A 21,024-nucleotide genomic window follows, 5' to 3' on the forward strand; every position below is an offset into this window, starting at 1 on the left:
GCTTCAGTCCTAAAGTGATTAGACTGAGAATATCAAAACAGGAATTATGACCAAACACAATCTGTATTTTGAATCGCTGACAGCATCGGTGTGTGTGTGTATGTGTGTGTGGACAGAGCAGAGCTTGTTTGGGTTAAATGGGGGGGGGGGGTCAGAAAACACAGCTTAAGCATGTTTTGGTAGGAAGACCCGCCAATTGTCTTGTATGATCATCCCTCCTATAATCTAGACAGCCTCTGAGCTAAAGAGGATTTAGAAAAATGGTTTTACAAAATGCAGCATGGTTGGCGCATCTCTCCCCATCTTTACACTCCATTCTAGTGTTAAAAGCAAAAGCAAGGTGAACAACTTTTTTATTCTGTTCAGATGGATCAGTGATGAGATATTAAGATGTATTCATTTATCAGCTTTCATCATATCAATTTAATTTGAGGTTGCGTCATAAATGGAAACACAACTTTGCAACTCCGACTTCAAGGAATCTTAGAAAAGGACGAGAGCAACCTCTCCTGTTTATTAAAACAACGCTGTTGCTGCAGAAATGTCAAACCTGTCTGTCCCTTAGTGAGAGAGAGACAGATGTGCCTGTGCACAGATGTGCCTGTGCACAGATGTGCCTGTGCACAGATGTTTAACATTGCAAACAGTCTTCCACGAACTTCTGTTGTGCATATGAATGCATGTGCGTGTTCTGTTGGTGCATGTGCTCTTACAGCAGCAGCAGCTCATCTTCCTGTTGAGACAAGCACACTCACTTTACCTACTGTCTACTCTCTACACATCTAAAATCATGAGACATGTTCAACCGAGCAGAGACCAAAGGCAAAGCCAGTGAAGGTTTACACGCATACAGTATTGAGTGGTCTCTTGGTGACTTGTCTGATTGGCCAGTCTCCTGCTGGTACGTATGTACATACGGCCCTCAATAGAGGAACAAGAGGTTTTTATTCTACTGAGGAACAAAATACCTTTAAAGATTTAAATGTCTCCTCCTGGAAACAGCGCTTTAGTATTTCATGAAATGTTTGCAATGATTGAGGCGTTTCACTTGTTTTATTTATTTATCTGTTTCCTGGCTCACTGGATACATTTCAGGTAACAGAACAGTGAAGTCTCAGTCCTTTTGTCTAAATTGCTATCTTCAGTCAAATTAACTCCACCACAGTTTTATAAATGCTAAGGTGCTGAGGTGAAAACTTGACATTTTTGGGATTGTCATCAGAACAGTGCAAATGTCTCTGTGATTAGAAAAACAGATTGTGATCGTTGAGGTGGGATGTTTAGAGAAAATGGCAAGAAAAGTGTTTTCAGTCTTTATGTGGCCTTTGCTAATAGAAATAGCTTTTAAACAGATAGATACTTGAATAATCCTGCGGGGGAAAAAAAGCCCAATATATTACAGAGGGGACATGAAGAAAAAAAAAGTTAAGGTTGGAAAATAAAAAAGTACTTTTGCAAAATCTCACCAAAAAAAAAAAAAGTTTTGCCCCCTCCTGACAGATAAAGGAGCCTGCCTGTGTAGAGTCACACCAGTGCTGGCATTTACAGTAAAACTATATCAGATGTAATCAATGTAATCAATCACTTCAGACTAACAAAGATAGATCATAGTGAGAAAACACCCCGAGGTCTATGTTAGTCATGTCTATGCAGGTAGAGAGCATAGTGATAGGTTACTCAGTCAGAGTTTTATATGATGTGATGTATGAGTGCATTCTACAGCCAACACGCCAAAAATAATACACATATTATTTGGTTGGTTGGCTGTGAATTTCTGTTATTGATTAGTCAGACTGGCTACAGTGGCGAGGCTAACAAAGGCTGTTTAAGCCCAGAGTCAGAATCAGTATCATTATCTGCCAGGAGGGAGCAAAACTTTTGTGAGATCTTAGAAAAGTACATCTTTTTTTTTTCAACCTTATTTTTTTTTTCTCCATGTGCCCTCCTGGGCTCCGTACAATATAAGAAGGTAAAGATCAGAATAAAAATATATACATAACTAAACAGAAAAAAGTCAGCTGCACAACAATACTGTAAGTGTTAACTGTCACAGAGGTCATGCAATTTGCACATGTAATGCGATGTGCAGAGGTGTAGAACGCTCTCTATGGAAACATATGTGCAATGGATAGAGCAGTGCAGATATAGAACATATAGATAGTACAAATGCCTGTTGTGCCCATGGCTCAGTGGGTGAGCAGTCAGTTTCAGTCTCCTCAGCACACTACAGCATAGAGAAGAGTACTGGCAACAACAGACTGGTTAAACATCACCAGACGTTTCTTACAGATGTTGAAGGACCCCAGCCTCCCCAGGAAAATGGTGATATCTCAGAATCCCTTTATATGATATTAAGTGCTATGGTCTATAAAAATGCAATACACATCTGCTCTAGAAAAGATGATTCAGTCAGGTCCTTAGTTGCTACCATTACTATTTAAAACTTGATGAGTTTTACGAACCCTCTCTGCAAACACTCACCACCACTTTCTTGTCCCAGCGCTGAGAACACTGTATTTAGGAGACACGGTGTGAAAATGTAATGAGAACCTATTATTGGAAATATAATCAACTTCAAGGAGGAAGTTTTTTTCCCCCACACCCACATGTATGTTCATCAAGCACCAAACATTTGACAGTTGATCACTCAGCTCTCTCACAGTCTTGTTCTCCTGTTCAGTCTCCTGGCAACCACAATATACCAGTACATGATGCAATATAAATGAATATTGTGTCAGTGCATGTTGTTGTGTATGTGCAGTGAAGTTGAGCTAGCAGTGCAGTTTTGTGTTCATTTGTGGAGTTTTGCCCGGGGCTTTGAAAGCACTGAGTAATGCTCACGCACTGTGCAGCGTGGTCGCGGCAGCAGTGGCTAATCAATGCTTGACAATAAACAGGAGAGCAAGAAGGTACTGCACCTTCAACTAGACTGAGACACCACAGCAGGTCTATGAGTTGTAATAATAAACCAAATCTAACCAAAGAATTTGGTTATTTAGTGCAGTTGACCTGCAGGAATGTGGCTAAACAGAAAGCTGTGTTCACCTCTTAGTGTAGGTGAAATCTGTTTAGAGTTACAGCAGCAGTCATGTAGCTGTTATTGCACTGGTCTGTGTTTGTGTTTGCTCACCACAGAGTGTAATCAGGCACTTCCTTTTTGCTTTGAGTCATACCTGCACACCTGTGGGACAGTGTACTAGTGACAAATCAGAGTCATCAAACACAGATCAGCACAGAAGAAATAATTTATCCACTTAGTTATTGGTCTAAATATAGCCAATATAATATTAATATGATATTTTGAAAAAGGTATGTTGATATATACTGTATATACTGTTCAAACCTCATTGGCAAAAGTGTCTATGTCAAAGGACTGAGTGTACTCAGAAGTGCATTGTGTTAAAATTTGTTGTCACTGTTGGAGTTTAAAGTTACAGTTTATATTTGGTCAAAACAAAAAGTGTTCTACCTGTGTTTGATCCTTTTGATTGATTGTTTTTCTCTCTACCTTTCTCCCCTGACCTCTCAGCCCCCCCCACATTCACAGACACGCCACCTCAGTATGTAGAGGCCAAGGAGGGGGGGAGCATCACTTTGACCTGCACGGCCTTCGGCAACCCCAAACCCTCAGTCAGCTGGCTGCGGGAAGGCAATCTCATGGTCAGCAGTGCCAAGTATAAGGTACGCCATGTTCACACTGACACCAACAATAACAACAAGGAGTAAAACTGTCGTTGTAAAAACCCTTGTACATTGTTTTGGCATCTGATGTTCTCAAACTACACTTTGGAAGGTACATCGTCTGCTCACCAGTATCTGAGGCGACAGAGGCCCCCAACATTTGTCACAGCTCAGGTGAACACAGACGCTGTGTTCGGTTCACACAGTTGACCATCATTAGAAAGGTGCAGGCAGAGCAGGCAAGGGGTGAAGTCAGCAGGCAGGCTGAGGTCAGCAAGGGGTTAGGCAAGAATCTCAGGTGAACAAGGTAAGAAGGGAGCAAGCAAGAGGTAAGAAAAAGCAACCAGTCTAATAAGGCTGATTACAGAGCTGTGGAAACAGACACCACAGCTTATTGAAGAGGCAGCTCCTGGAGCAGAAAGAGTGGCACTGTGGTGGGTTTACCCACGAAGGATAAAGGAGCACAGGACCAAGTTTTGAGCCTGTATGGACAGAAAAAAAAAAACAAAACAATATATGTGGAAGAAATGTACCTTCCTGGTTTAATGTTTGAGTCAGATATTCGGTGCTGCTGTTACAAGGTGGAATATAGAGATGTAGAACTTGTGGAACCAACAGTGTATGGAGCAGGAAGTAGCCGCCAGGGTGGCTCGCTCTGCAGCTAATGGTGATGTCTCGTGGGAAGTCTGAGGGACAGATGAACACTGATAGAGACAAAATTGAACTTTCTTTTTCAGTTTCAGTTTCATTCTTGTGAACACAATGTCTCAGGAACGCCTGAGACATCAAATGTTCAGTTGGACTCAAGGATGATCGACTGGTCAAAGATCAAAGGTCAAGGTCAGTGGGACCTCACAAAACGTTTTGGCTAATTATAACAAAATTAAACGCAAATGGCTAACAGGAAAAAATGATGAAGTGATGACATTTTATATCCAAAAGGTTAAAGGTCAATTTTACTGTGACATCATAATGTTCTGTAAAAACACTTCTGGCCATTATTCAATGCTGTAACACAGAAAAGAGAGATTATTTCCTGCAATTTCCTGACTGGCTCCTGGAGGCAAACAACCAAGAGGTGGTGACTGTGACTTTTTATTTATTTTTGGGATGAAGTTGGTGATGCTGAAAATGTATTTTAGGGTTTCTTAAATAGAAAAACACAGCCAGCAGGGCTGAATGCAGAGATGAACGTCTTGTTAGTACAGTAACATAACTCATAAATGCTTTAGAGTAAAGTTATGTTGTGTTCTCATGTAAAACAAAATACATGGTATAGATTATTAATGTTAGCTTTCACTGTAACTTCAAAACCCCTTATGAAATACTGAACAGCGAAGGGACTTTGTTCTATTATTATTTATTATCAACATACACTGTCCGTCAACTGCTTGTGTCTGCATCAGAAACACACTGTAGTTCTGTCCCTGTCGTGCTCTTACTCTCATGCATTTAAATGCTAATGGTTTTCAGACAATAAGGACTGATGGCAGAGCTACGTCTGTCTGTTCATGAGGTGGTTTATTAAAATCAGAACACAAGATGAACAAAAGAACAATGAAATCCCACATTTTCTTTATAAATACATGAGTAATCCTTTATATGCATATCACATTGAAAATAAAAACCCATAGTGCTGTAATGTTACTGTAACAAACAAGATTTGCACAAGGTAATTAAAAATTTGTATTATGATTAAGTGATTTACTTTGAATCATATAATCAAACAGTTATTCAGTGTAGCATCAGGTAGCTTTTATCTGACAAATTAGCTTATTCGCAATAGTCTCACATTCTCATACACTGTTTAGTTTTACCTCTTGGGGCTGGGTGACAAGGCCACCGGTTCCTTGTGTTCCTCTGTTCCCCTGTGCAGGTGCCAGCAGTGGGGTAGTGGACGGTGTTTTGGCTGGAGCTGCGGTGACAGTACTGCTGGACGCCACTGATAATGTTTCTGTGTGCCAAGCCTGCAGTGACACACACATCAGTCACCTTTTGCTTTGAAAAAGTTGACTTAGTTATAAATGTTACACTGCACTTTGTCAGCTCTGATTAAAAATGCGATGTAGCACAGAACAGCTCAGCAGAGACTGTCTCACCTGTGTGCAGTGTCCAGCTTAAGATCATCCCAGCTCTGTGTTGTACATGGACAGAAGGTTTTGGTTTTTCACCATTTCCTCTCAAACCAAGCTGGAGTGGACACTGCAGACTCTGAGGCAGTACACTCTTGCAGTATTCTGGTTTGCAGCAGCAGTTTCAGCTCTGCTCACCTCACCCCAGTGCACCGCTTGTTTTTGTGATCTTTATACACTGGTACGATTCAACTTGAAGCCATAATGAGGCAAACTTGTTGGCAAGCAGTTGCTTCCTTGCACATCCAGCAAACATGGAGCCACGAGAGTGCTCATCTGGAGTCCTGTTTCTGGCCACGTGAGTGCCATGATGAACGTAAGCCCAGCATTCATGCACTTTGTGCTCTGTCTTTGGTCTCCACCATCTCCTGAGGAAAAATATACGGCTGCTAAATTCTCTACTGTGTCTTTATCTGTGTCTGTCTGCTGTTTGGTGCACAGTGGGTTTTTGCAACATGTTCACTGAAAACATAACTGACTTTTTCATCATGAACAATACCTTTCACATACAGTACATGTAGTACTATGAATATAGAACGCTGATTTAAAGCCTCTTCAGGGGTTGGGGATGTGGTATATTATGACTTGAATGGCTGACGTTTTGCTCTACATCTTATGGAAACTTAATATTGGTCACTTGAATTATGTGTTAGATTGTAGCGGCTGTATTTCTGGGGCAATCTCAAGTTGGCTGTGCTCATCCTCCTACAACCTAAGCCCCCGGTATAAATAAAGGACCATACTCATCAGTTAAGAGTCCAGCATCTGAAATAACCACATCATCTGCAGTATTCTTGTTTCCTTACCAGGTTTACTGTATTTTGTTCTGTCTTAATCATTACTCCATTATCACTTTTTAGTGAGTATGAACCTTGTGGGATTCACTGTAAGTGCAATAGCTCAGTGAATAAACTAAGTGCAGTTGGAATCTTTCTTAATCTTTCTTTGGTTTTAGTTAGAGTTTGTGTTAAATGAGAAAAGACGCATTTGTGTTTGTGGTGTGTGCTTCACATCCTCCACTAAATCCTGCATGTAGGAATGGAAATGACTCCCCCACATCAGATCAATTATTTAAATGACTGAGCTTTATTCATAGGAGAGTTATATATCTAAATTTGTCCCTGTCTCAGACTGCAGCTTTCCCTAACTCACTGGATTGTACAGTCTTCTTCTACAGGCTGCTGAGACTGTACAACCTGTAGATCTGCTAACATGAAGTGTTCTGTACTGACTGGAGGTTTATGTGATCTTTAAATCTGAGCATCGATGGTTTTGACATGACAGTCTGCGCTCTGCTCTGTTTTATGTGGATAAATATAAAAAGGGATTCGGATGGTTATGGTAACATTGCTTGATTTTGGATTGAATTTGGTTCATGAAAACACAACAAAAGCAGGTTTTTGTTGCTCAGTCACATTTAACGTGGAAGCTGCCACATCACGCTCTGCTCTTTGTTGTCAGATGTAGTGGTTTACTTGGAGGAAATGGACTGAAAAATGAATTTACATCTTATACTGAGAATATAAATCTTATGGGAAGGGAAGTCAGAGGCTGGATGTGTCTTGTGAGATTGGACTTCAGTTGTGTTTATTTGACATGACATGCTTACCATAGAAATATGTATTTGTTTTTTAAAAGCTTCTGCAGAAAACTGCCAGCACAGGTCCTGTTTTGTCTTGTACATTAAAGGCAGATGAATAACCTTTGACACTGCTGTATTTAAAGGACTGAGTTTTTTCATGTCTGTATTAAAATGATAATCTGGTGCCTGCGGAAACAGGTTTTTCTGTCTGTAATAACTCTTCCTGTTTCTTCCCGGACTGGACATTTAGAGAATCCTTCTTCATGCGCTTTTGATATAAATAATGGGCAACAAAATCCATGGACTTTGTTTTACACTAAAATGCACAAAATTGAGCAAAAGCTAATATTTGGCTTCAGTGGTTTGAGTTTGACAAATGAATGGGGATCTTTGAAGATGTGAAAATTAATGAATTAATTGCTTGGCAGATACAGAGGGAGAGATTCAACCACTTCATCTTCAACATTCCTCCCTGTGCCATTACCTAAAAAAAACAAAACACACTCCTTCTCATGTCTTTATACAGACACAGAATCCAGACCCAATGTTGCCAGATTTGACTGACAGACCCTCATATCTGCCCAGTCTTGATGAATTTAGGAGAGGCACACATTCAGTCTTTTGGATAACAATAAACGTTAAAGTTTTTATTGACTGAATAGTGATTTGAAGGATAATAGCTCAAGGGAAAGTGTCCATATGGAATAAAATATGGTATAAAAAAGTGCAAAGCGGCCCAAATTCAGAAATAACCCAAAATGACGATAACCAGCTGTGTCTGTTAAAAGCACAGCTCCTGTTGCCTAGCAACCATGACAACATGTAACTTTTTTTTTAACAAAAGCTTGAGGTTTTAGGGCTCTCGGTTTTAACAGTTGTACTATTAGCTGTTGAACTGAGCTGAAACACAATACTTAGATTTAAAAGTGTGATCTTCAGGCTCTCTGTAGATGTTGTTTGCTTTCAATACGCCAGTGAAACCCAGGAAAAGAAGGATGCATTTCTCAGCCACATTTGAAGGAGACAGCCTGGCCGCGCCGCTGTGACGTAATCAGTCTTCAAATGCAGCCTCAGAAGGATGTGGCCCCTGAACTGGGACACAGCTATTGTGCAGTAAACCCTGCTCTCTGATTTCTGTTGAGGTTGCGGTGGTGTTCATTTTGTTAATGAAAACTGTTAAGACACAAATTTGCCACTAACCTTTTTTCCCCATGACCAAAACAAATGAAATTAACGTCATTAAACAAGAATAAATCTCCAAACAATATCATTGATTCAAAAGGAAGTGACTACATTGGAGGTTACATAGAAACAGTGACATTCAAATATCCTTTGAATGTCTGCATTGCACATTGCTCTTTTTTTCAAGACATGTAGATATCTGCATTATATCATACCTTTGGCTTTCAGTAATACAGTAGTGGTGGGAACCTTGACCAGAATCCATCCCTGTTGAAAAATATAAACTCAGTAGGTCTCCTCGATCTTCAGGACACAGTCACTACATCAAACCAAACCAGACTGAACTTTTAGTTACTATGAGGCACAGAGATGGATCCAGCTTCCAACTCATCTTAAATGCAGCCATTAAAGTTGCCACACTGCAGGAGTGTACTCTCTGCTCTCTGGTGATTTGATTTGTTCCCTCTTCCATCTATCATGATGGATGAATCAGTCAAATACGAATGTTCTTTGGTCAGAGGACCAACGTTTCAGGCCCTGTTTTAGGCTTTAAATAGCTAAATGTGTATGTGTTTATCCAGGTGTCTGATGGGAGTTTGACGGTGCTATCCATCACCCGGGAGGATCGTGGGGCCTACACATGTCGGGCCTTCAGTCCCCAGGGAGAGGCCATTCACACCACACGGCTGCTAGTACAAGGTAGGCGCATGTTTGTGTGTTGCAAGAGGTGCAGAGAATATATTCTTGTGGCACAAATTTGTTTTCAGGAAGAAATTATTCGCTGTGGTTTGATTGAATTGATTTCAGCCGCACACACAGCATTTATTAATTTACAACGTTTCGGTCTGTTAGAGCTTCATCAGGTGTCTGAGGAAGTATTACAACACACAGAGGTTGTCCCAGTTATCCATTCACAGAAACAGACAGAAACACGGACACACACAAAATCACATTCAGCACCTTCAGCATCAGTCGTTTGTTATTCAGGGCTGAATTCTGCACCCGTGTGAAAACAGCTCTGAGATAGTGTTAGTCGTCTGTTTACTGTAGGTTTTACACTCAATTTATAACATAAGGAACATTTATACAAGGTCAAGTTATTCAACCACATCTTGCAGAAATTATAAAGTGCTGATTTAATAAGAATTAATAAGAAGATGATACCAAAAGTCAACAAACTTAAAAGGTTCAGGCAGAACAAAAAAAAGTAAAAATATCATGGTGACAAGAACAAAGAAAGAACAAAAGCAGCGAATCAAAATCCTGATAAAGGGAGCGTCACATGAAAGGAAGACCAAAATAAAAATTCTCTAAATAGACACAACAGCACAGTTACACTAAAATATTAATTTGTCTCTCTGAGCACTACTAAATGTGTCACAGTCATACAAGGTACAAGTTGCTGCATTTTACTATATGCATGAGGTGTGCATGAATTTGCATGTAAATGGGAATAAATATCTGTGTGTTATTACAGATGTGAAGCGAATTTAAAAGATAATGATATGTGCATTAGGCTACAACAGTCACTTGTAGAGTAAAACCATATTCCCATTATCACAGTCTGTTGTGCTCACTGTAAGTTTGCATTCAGCTTAATGTGATACATTTACATGTGCAGCATAAACCACTGCAGGTACTGTTGGAGAGAGGATAACTATGAGAGAGAGAGAGTGGTGTGGAGGAGAAGCAGTAAAGAGAGAAATCAAAGAGCGATTATGTCTTTAATGAAGAAGAATGGAGCAAATCTGTGGATGTGCTATTTACCACTGGAAATGTTATTTCAAAAAAATCAATAAAATACACTTCAAACTACCAGACCCGTTCAACAGCAAGGACACGGACCATGATCTGTATTGATCTAACTGGTCTATAGCAACGGAAACTTTGTGAACCCTCAAACCATTTTTGTCTTTTTTCAGTGGAAACCGGTTACAGTGATCTCGCCTGTCTGATCACTCTGAGCAGTTTCCACTGTAGGAACAAAAAACATCACGACAGTGACTGACAATCAAACATGGTGACGTTTAAGGTATTATGTACTAGTGGTACAATAGGTACATCCTGTGTCTTGTTGAATAAATGTTATAAAAGTAGTTAGCACTGGAGCTAGTTTTTGTGGCCAATATAAAGATACGTCCATGTTGTAGGTTAGATAAGCAGAAAAACTGGAAGCAGGGGGAAACACTGTCCAAAAATGCTGTTTGTGTAACATTTAATGCATATTGTTTAATGCATGTAGAACTAAAAATGTAACAGGACCAGGACTCATTATCAGCTGCAAGGCTGGAGCATCAGTGTTACCAGCTTAATAACATTGTCAGAGGGCTTGAAGACTTTTAAAACCCCTTTAGCTCCAAAGCTATTGGGTTTTTGGGGAGACCTCCACTCCTCTCTCTTGAAGAGAGATACTAACAGAGAGCTGAAATGAAACCAGACCACGTGGGTTCAGTCCCATAATTAAGAAAACCTTATTCAGTCACATTTGTAACTACGCTAAAACTGCAGCCTGGAAACAGAGCTTTTCTCAGCACTGTGTTGTGTGCCTGGCTTCATATGTCTAGATAAAGATGACATTGTTTATTCAATATCTTAGCAGCCTTTAAGGAACACCATTTCCCATAAGTGCTCTGTAGAAAAGTTTAGCCAGCAGAGATTACAAGTAGAAAAAATAAAAGAGGATGAGGAAGTAGAAGAAAATTAAAAAGAACAAAGTTTTCTGGACAAAACCAAGTTGCGATGATGGAAGTACCTGTGGGGAGCTGTAGTTTTTCCTTTGCTCACAAAGTAATCAAAGAAAATGTTTCAGTTTCTTAAAGCAGCTGCTGTAGAGGTGATTTGTCTGTGCTGTTCTGTGTTTCTCAGTGAATGTGCTGTCATGTGTCTGCGGCTCTCTAGACTGACCAGGATCAGTGACAGGGCACGTTCAGTCGACCAATCAGCAGCCTGAATGAGCTGTGAATGTACATACCAATAAGCCAGTCACTGATCCCCACTGTTTGTCTGAGGAGCTACTTCTTTGTTTTTATTCTAAGTGGTTTTTAAAGCTATGTTAGTTAACTTGACTTCATCTTTTAAAATCTTGTTCACGCACTCCCCTCAAGGGTACGGGTCTGGGCGGGCGTCCACGCCGGTTCCCCGTGCTAAGATCGGGCTACCTGATTGATCCTGCCAGTAGCATGTGCTTGTCTCAAAGATTAAGCCATGCAAGTCTAAGTACACAGTGAAACTGCGAATGGCTGCGAATTAAATCAGTTATAGCTCTGTGTTTCTCAGTGAATGTGTGTGCAGCTCTCTAGCTCAGTCGACCAATCAGCAGTCATGTACCTAAATTAGCATGTAGGGCTACGCTATATCGAACATAATCAATGCATGGCAGTTTGTTCCATGTGGGATGTAGTAAATGACTATATCGTGGACATCAAGTACAAATCGTCATGTAATTACTTTAGCGTTTCATTTCCCATCCATCCGTATGTGTGATGTAGGTGAAGTGTGTTCTTGTAGCAGAGGGAAAACTCTCTTCACCTAAAGAAGTGAAGAGAGTTTATATGTAATTGCAGACAAATTGGTTCAGAAAAGAAACAGCACTGGGTTTAATGTGTGTTTTTTAAGGGTCAAATCTAACTTGGTTGTGATATCCCTCTTTTTGCGAATTTAAAATTGTTCCAATAAAGATTAAAGATTTCAAACTATTGTGATATATATTGTTGCGATATAGCCTGAAAACATCACATGCCAATAGGGCTGGGCCATATCAGTGGATCACCCTGAGGGAGATATATGCCTGTACTGAACTTCACTTCCATCCAGTAGTTGATGAGACAATTTGCTCCAAAACACAAATGTGAATCTCACAGTGGCACCAGAGGAAAAATCTTCGGATTACATGAGCTTCATCCTCTATACCAGGGGGTCAGGAAGTACAGTCAGTTTTTTCTAATCCATTAGACATAATCAAAATAATCAAAGGCTAATTTAAGAGATGGATTGATAAATACAGCTTGAATTGACTTTATTACAGTTCACATGTGGCTCACATATCATACGCTTGACTCATTCACTGAACTCTTTCATTTCACACATTGTATGTCCACTGTTTCAGAGGTCTGTTAAGTAAGTAACAGAACCTTTGGAGCTTCCTGTCAGAACTTTTTCAGAATAGAAGCTCACAATAGCTTGAAATAAAGCATTGCTGCTAAAAAAAAAAAAAAAAAAAAAGAACTTTGTTGCACTTTTATTTTGTCGTAATCGTTAAAGGGGAAGTGATTCTATCATTCGCTCTCAAGGTGGATAAAAGTATAAGAGCATCTTCAGGTGGAGGTAGATTCTCTGTTCAGCTAGTGTAAGATTAAAAAAAAAAAAATCTAATTCTCAAAATAATCCGTAGGGCCAGATATTATTGCTGGCTGGCTGGTGGCGGTTTTGGCCCACTGGCATAGGGAACATGAATGTCTGTACAATGCTTCATGGTAATCCATCCAATAATTGTGGTGATATTTCAGTCTGGACCAAAGTGGTGACCAGCTGACAGACAGACCTTGAGCCATGTGGTCAGTATTGTGGCTAAAAATATAGAAGAGTGAAACAGTGAAAGTTTGTGGTAATTGTGTTAAAGCTAAATATATCTCCTCTCTGCTGGTGCAACACAGTCACAGTCTGTGTGATATCAGCTAACAGATCCCTCGAGCATGTCATCACACTCATGTGAACACAACAGTGTGATGCAGCAGTATGTTTGGGACCAGACTGTAGTGAAATTAGTTTGGGGACCACTAAGAACTGAATTTTATATCTGGAACATTTAAGACTATCTGAAGCTCAACGATTGTATTTGTACTATTGAGCAGTTTGTTATTCATAGAGACCCAAAGAGAAAAAAAGAATCAAAGGATGGGAAGCTCTTTGCCTCCAGCTCTAAATGAAATGTCAGCGTCTGGAACTAAAGCAATCTGTCTGTATCAGTCCACACTCCACTGCAAAATCAAGACATATTTAGCAAATGAATCATTTATCGTCTACGATGTGCCACAACATGCACACATCAGTGCTTTTAAGTCAAATTGAAAGTAAACACAGTTTCAGATGTGTGTCTGTGCAGCAACCTTAGATTTGATACGCCTCGCCAAAGAGGATAAATGATAAAGCAGCAAACATGGGATTCCAGGTCATGTAATTTAAAGATCGCTGCCCCAGATGAACACAGCTGAGTGGTCGTGACCTCATCTAAACTGAGCCTCAATCTCTAACTGAAACATGGTCACTGACTTTTCTCTTGATTGATTCCTATCATTCCCGTGGAAAGTCGAGCAAGTAGTGAAGACATTTTTACTTCATTATAGAAAATTGAAGTCCTGATGCCACCACCGGTCCAGCCACTAACCTCCACTAGCTTCAGTACAATCTGTCATTCAACATGTTCCGGTGGTTCACCTACATATTCTCAAATGAAACAATCCATTGTAACAGTTACTATAAGAAACCACGATTATTACTTTATGTGCGCAGAAAACAACTACAGCTCCCATGAAAACTAAGAAAAGTGCAGCAGCATGGACACTAAACTACGTTGGTGTGAGGTGGTTTTGTACATATGCATAAATCTTACTAAACTTCACTTATAATGTCACTTTTTAGATATTTTAGTTTTAAATTAATGCTGTTAAAATTGTCAAACGTTAAAACCTTGCTGTCGCTGGCCAGACAACATTGCATACTTGTTTGCTATCTCAGTCTGATTGTGCGCTTAAAGATTACATTCATGGCTAAAACTGGAATCTCAAAGTGAAATCAAAATAGCAACAGGAAAAATTAAAAAGAAAAGAGTTGTGAGACAGATGGTGAATCGACAAGTGATCTCTCCCATCAAACACAAAAGAAAAACTGAGCTCCCCTGTTTTCAGTTCAGTCCTGAATGTTCAATCGTTATCATTAAAATAAAAAGTGCTCTGAGAAGAGCTCTGAGAAGAGCTCTTTTAAAGAGCGCTCTGAGCATTATTTGGCCTCCGTGATGTTACAGGTTTGGATGTAGGCTGCCATCATTTCTGAGATTTTTGAGTGTGCCATGAGATTGAAAAGATTTCTCCGAGTGTTCAGTCCTCTCTGTCCTGCTGTTTTTACAGGCGTCTCTGAAGTTGCCTTCCCCCCCTCGACTCTTCAGTCGAGACTTGGGCTGCTATTCAACAATATCAATATTTAGTAATGTCAAATATTCCAGTATTTCCAGCAATATGGGATATCTTTCACAATTTACCATTTCTTTTCCTGCTGTTTTTTTAAAGATATTTTTTTGGGTATTTTTTTGCCATTATTGACAGGACAGGAGAGAGTGACAGGAAAGGGGCAGAGAGAGAGGGAATGACACGCAGGTAAGAGTTGGGCCGGTCGGGAGTTGAACCGGCTCATGTGGTACGCACTGTAACCACGCCACCATCAGGCCGCCCTTCTTCTGCTGCAGTTTAAAAAATAATAATTGTAAAATAATAGATATGACCTAAAGCTGCCTGACAGCCAGAGGTTTAGACTGAATGACTACTGTTGTGTACAGACATTAATGGCACCAGGAGCATTGAGTGATCCTCTAACATTTCAGATGTTCATATGGCAGGCACCCTTGTGTTATTTTGTCAGGTGACAGAAGCAGCCCTGCAGGTAGCAGCTCAAACAGAGGAGGAGGTCGCAGGTGAGGCCTGTTACAATGTGATTATAACAGTAAATGTAGAGTAGATATTTGTTTTGTATTATGCTGAGGTTACACTGGGAGGCTAAAAGGTTGATTAAACACTCAGACATACAGGGTTTTAATAACACTGAGTGATAAAATGAGTGTGTTGGCCACCATATCTATAAATAAAGGCTCTAGTTGACATGAAATTGTAGAAAGAAGTCTTTTACAAATGCAAAAAGCTGCGCCATGACTTCTAATCAAATAAGAGAGGTTTCTCTGGCGTACTGTATATGTTACTTACCAGTTGCTTTCATTCATCAGAGAACAGACAGTGAACATGTCCACATATTTCTTTTTGCGACTGAGTACAAAGTCAGAACTGAGCCAGAGTGGTTGTTTGACCCGTCGTGTATAATTTACGAGTGAGACAGATTAATAGAGGCCCTCCTGGAAAGCCACTGAGCAGCAGATCAGCTCAGAGACTACAGTGCCAACAAATCTCCAGCACTCAGCTGGTCCCAAATAGAGCAGGTTGGCACACACACACACATGCGCGCGCGCACACACACACACACACACGCACACACACACACACACACACACACACACACACACACTCCAACAACACAGTCATCCAGCACAGACCTAGTCCTGGTTGTCCTGCTAAGGGGCTGGCAGATGGTAACACTCTGCCTGTTAAAGGATCAGGCCGTGGGCTACAGATCAGGACTAACATATGGGACTAGCAGTTTATAGTTGCAACACTGGCTCAGTTCAGCTGTGTGTGTGTATCTGAGTGTGTGTGTGTGTGTGTGTGTGTGTGTGTGTGTGTGTGTGTGTGTGTGTGTACATCTATCGTCAGGAGAAAGTGTTCAGTTCAGAAGTTATTAAGTACCAGCCTGTTGTAGCTGCAGGTGGATTTCTGGGTGGTGTTTAAAGGTGTGGAGGGGGTTCAGAAGTTACTGATGGATACTCTTGTGTTTCTGCAGTTCTTTACAGTCATCCTGTTTGGATGAGGCACTGCTGTTTGAATGATACTGCACATAAGGGATAAAGCACAGCCTCCAGGAGAACTTTTCACTAAATTACAGTGATGTGAAAAATTCAAACCAAAGCATGACTAAAAAGTGCATGTGTGAGATTGATGAGAGTTTAATCTATAGAAGCATATACAATGAGATTGTATTGCACAAGAAAGAATGTGAAGTTTGCTACCACAGAGATGAGGGGGAAACTGTGGGTCAGGAGGTAGACCAGGTTTGATTCCTGGTGCTTCCTGTCTACATGTCCACATGTAGAAGTGTCCTTTGACAAGATACTGAACTCTAAATTGACCCCAAAGTAACAAGCACTGTGTGAATGTGTGTGAATGGGTGAGTGTGGCTTGTGGTGTAAAGCGCCTTAAGTGGTCGATAGGACTAGAAAACTGCTTTATAAGTGCAGACGACATACAGTATATTTTTAAAATATTCTTAATAAGGCTGTAACTAATTATTATTTTCAGTATGGATTCATATCCTGACTATTTCCTCGATTAATCATTTGATTGTTTGTTTGTAAAAATTCAGAAAATAGAGAGAAAGTCCCATCATTTCTGACAGCTTGCTCTCATCAAATAAGTACTAGATGAAAGAGACTTATTTTCTGGTTTATATGTTACTTGTCAGTTATTGCTCCAAAGTGAATCCTTCTCAGTGCTTGTTTTGTCCAACAGACAAAACTGTTTATTGATCTATTATTTAAAGAAAAAGCAGTAAATTCTCAGATTCTATGAAATGTTTGGCAGTTTTATCAAAATAGCATCTTTTAATAAGCTCATCATATGTTTTGTTTGCACAAATCTTCATTTGTGAAGTAGATAGAGACAACAGCTGTCAAGTAACTGTCGTGGAGTAAAAATGTAAAATATCATAAATGAAAATACTCCATAAAATAAATAAAGCAGAAGTACCTGCTTGTACAATCACTGATACAATGGACTCAACTCTTTCATCAAGAGATAACTCATATTGTTGGGATTTTAAACCTCAATAGAAATGTTTAAATGTTGGTCTTAACATTGTCCTCATTACAGTTAAATTGCATTTGTTTTCAGTCCCAAGACCCATCACAGAAAATAAAATAAATAAAATCATACTGTAATTAAGTTGGATGAGAGATGCATCACTTTTTTAAAGGATTGCTGTTATACCTTTATTATGAAGTCAACAGCAGAGAGCTAACAGGAAATCTAAGGTGCCCCGCAGGACTTGAACCGAGGATGTTGTAGTTGCTGGTCTGCACCTTCACTAGATGGTGTTTGGTGTTGCAGTGTAGACTTAAACTGTCACTGAGTCTCATGCAAGAACCACTTGTATGAACAGATTTTTTTGTAACGTGGCAACTTGTGGTGTTTACCAGTTATCTTGTGCTTTGAGTATTCAAGTTAGCTTTATCTGAGAGGTTCAGACCCTTTGTAATTCATAAGTCATGAAGAGAAAGTGAATTTGTCAAATTCAAACATGTTACCAAAACTAAAATAAAAATGTAAACGTAAAAAAAATGTAAAAATGCAAATGAAATTATCGTACTGTATCATCACCATGGCGTGAGAACCTCTGCACCAGCCACAGCCGGGGCTGCAAGGCATTATGTTTTCAGGTTGGTCGTCTGTCTGTCCGTCCCATCCGGGTGAATGGCACAAACATTTCCTCACATTCACGGATGAACTGATTAGATGCTGGGAGTCAAAGGGCAAAGGTCAAGGTCACTGTGACCTCACATTTTGGCCTTGTGACTGCAATATCTCAGTATTGACTCAGCTCAAACATTCACTTGGTTTGAACCTTATGAACACCTCTATAATAAAATAGTTCCTCTCAGTTTTGAATGCCAAAAACATTTACTCAGTCCATTTAGACACAGAGGTTATCAGCGGCCGAGCAGCTTTTGCAAGCAGGTCATCTGGCCTGCTTTGAGCTCAGCCAGCAGTCTGCAGCAGACTGCAGGGCTCCAGTGACACTGGAGGCCATTGCTGTGAGGCTATTGGCCTGGATTTCATAATAGTTTTTATTTGCAGGTATGCTCCACAATAAAAGCACACATCTGTTTTTAGTCTCATGTCAGTGAAACCCTCGCACCGTGGAGCCCAGTGATGATGCTAATGATCAAATCTAATGAATGCATATCTATTCACAGACAGGTGGCGTTCATCCAGTTCTAGCATGTGGTTTGTCACAGAGTGCACGTAATACCAGGGTTTTTTTTTTTTTATTAAAACAGTTCCTGAGCATCAGTTCTTTCTCCTCTTTCATCTTTTGGTCTTGGCTTTAGTCCGCTAACTGCACCTTCTGCTGCTCCCGGATCAGCGAGGTTTAGCTGCTGATTCCTCAGCCTTGCACTTTGTAGGTACCATCTTCTCGTCGTCACCAGTCCTCTCCACATCCTGAGTATTTTAGGTCTGGTGGCACAGATTGTCTTTTATGACTCTTCCTAGCTCCTGAGTACAGGCTTCTGAGTCTCTTCATTCTTTTTTAATCCTCATCAACCTCTTCACTTCTCCAATCAGTTGAGGAGCTCAGAGAGAGACTTCCTTAGCGTGCAGGTCCATCGATACATGCTCCTTCTTCAGCAGAGATTTGCTTGTTTCCATCTTCTCATTGAACCATGGATTGTGCAGTACTTCCTGCCTTGTAGAAAATGTGATGCTCAATTTGAAAGAATTCAATCCACGCATCTTTATCTTGTCGCGCAGGACAGGAGACACATTCAGATGAGGTCTTCCAACCTTAATAGCTGCTGCTTACGTGTAATATGTCCTATTTTGCTGCATATTCTCACACTTCTATATTGAGTGGTGCTCTCTGATAAACACAGCACCTGGTGTGTGGTAAGCATCTGAGGTAGAAAAGGTTGGTTTTAGCTTCCAGACTAACTATCACATTGTTACATACTGTTTATGGTTATGGTCAGAGGGAGGCAATGACTGCAAATAAAGGATCATGGTATAAATATATCCATGTGTGCAAGGAGGATTATCCATCTGCCACAGCAAGGATCACTCAATAAATTCTCATAATCCTTCACTGAGTGCAAAGTAAGTATGTGATATGACTTTGAGGTCTGTGACGATTCCAACAAAGACTTCAGAGTGGATGTGCTGGTGTTGATCCCTGCGTCTACAGTATGGTCATAAATAGTACACATGACCCTTGTCCAGTATGTGAACTAATTCCTGTGTTGTGTGTGACGTGGTGGAGTCTGTCACTGAGAGAGGAGATATCTGTGGGATGTCACACTGACTCATTTTCCCCTTGTGAACAATCTGGTCATTTAGTTTTCATGACATAATAACTTCAAACAAATTAGTTTTATTCTATAAACAGTCTCCAGCCCTGAGATCAGTGGATAATAGGCTTGGGTGATATCCCAAATTTAGTATCTTGATACAGTCCAACCCAAACATTTGATATACAATACGATAATAATACAATATATGGGATATAATTATAGTCTATGTTTCAAGCGATTTTTTAATAATACATAATTACATTATTGTATTTTATGTTTCAGGTATAAGTGATGCTGTCACTAAACACCATTTCAAAGTTTTATTTGTCTCATGCCAAGGTGCAATGAACAGTAAGCAAATCAGTGAAATGAGGGTCGGACTCATCAGCCTGTGCAAAAAAAAAAATCGATATAATGAAAAATATAAAAGCCTATATCACAATCACACTGTCAATAAATGCAATCAAAACATCCGAGTCAAGTCTCCATTACCTATTACTAATAAAATGGCTATTTCTGTTTGCAGCCATTGTAAGGGGGACCACTTGCTTTGGCCGGTTTAGTTTCTTCTTTTCCATTTTCACATTGTGAATAATGAGTTTTCTCAGCTTGTAATGAGGAAAAAGAAACAGACTGAGTTGAACAGTTTCCTTTAACAGTGCTGCTGTCAGCATTTCTCAGAAAATCAATTCAAACTAACACATCAGTTGTTCAAACACTGAACATGTTGGTTGTAGTGACACCAGATTTTACAGCCCATTCATTTCTGTGATGAACGGGGTGAGATCTACCGCTGCTGCTGCTGGTCGCCAGTTGACCCTGCTTAGTTCGCTTTGTACAAAGTTCAGTCAGATTTAACACCGATGTATGAAATCATGAGGTTTTGCAGTGTCCAGCTAGTTTGAGAGACAGGGTGTGGTCTCTCTTTGACATAAATTCATTCAACTCGTCACCTGTCCTAATGAGTATGATAATGTTTTTGAGGACTGTGTCTGTGTTTTCCTCCACCAGGCCCTCCGTTCATTGTATCACCACCGGAAAACATTACAGTGAACATCTCGCAGGATGCCTTCTTCACCTGCCAGGCGGAGGCCTACCCTCGCAACCTGACTTACACCTGGTTCTGGGAGGAGGACAACGTCTTCTTCAAGAAGTAAAGTTATGATCGGGTTCATTATTGTCTGCCATATCATGTCACCTGTCTGTTCTGTTCATACTGTTCATGAGCCACTGTCAAGAGTCCTGTGTTGTGTTGTTTTTGTGGTGGGTACACACTAACAGTAAGCCAGTCACCATAACTGTTGTGTAATCCAGTGGTTCCCAAACTTCTCCAACTCATGGCCTGCTTGAAAATCTCAGAAATGTTGGCGGCCAACATCCGACCTCGTAGCAATACAGAGGCCAAATAATGCCTTCTCAGAGCACTTTTTATTTTAATGATAATGATCAAACATACAGGACTGAACTGAAAGCAGAGAAAGCTCAGTTTTTATTTTTTGAAGAGATCACTT

General features: G+C 40.2%; 1 protein-coding gene across 5 annotated transcripts in view; it reads left to right on the forward strand.

Moving 5' to 3' along the window:
• The window catches only part of LOC139607454 (protein turtle homolog B-like), a 134,630-nt gene that overhangs the window by 56,020 nt on the left and 57,586 nt on the right, over positions 1-21,024 (forward strand). For all 5 annotated transcript variants that reach the window (XM_071460314.1, XM_071460317.1, XM_071460316.1 and 2 more), the window contains 3 exons: positions 3,530-3,681; positions 9,159-9,276; positions 20,525-20,666. In XM_071460314.1, coding sequence (XP_071316415.1) covers positions 3,530-3,681; positions 9,159-9,276; positions 20,525-20,666 — 412 coding nt within the window. The remainder of the gene's footprint in view (positions 1-3,529; positions 3,682-9,158; positions 9,277-20,524; positions 20,667-21,024) is intronic.

This window comes from Trachinotus anak, unplaced genomic scaffold (assembly GCF_046630095.1).
Source record: "Trachinotus anak isolate AG129_WGS33_773 ecotype Australia unplaced genomic scaffold, CSIRO_AGI_Tana_v1 ptg000024l, whole genome shotgun sequence".
Classification (NCBI taxonomy): domain Eukaryota; kingdom Metazoa; phylum Chordata; class Actinopteri; order Carangiformes; family Carangidae; genus Trachinotus; species Trachinotus anak.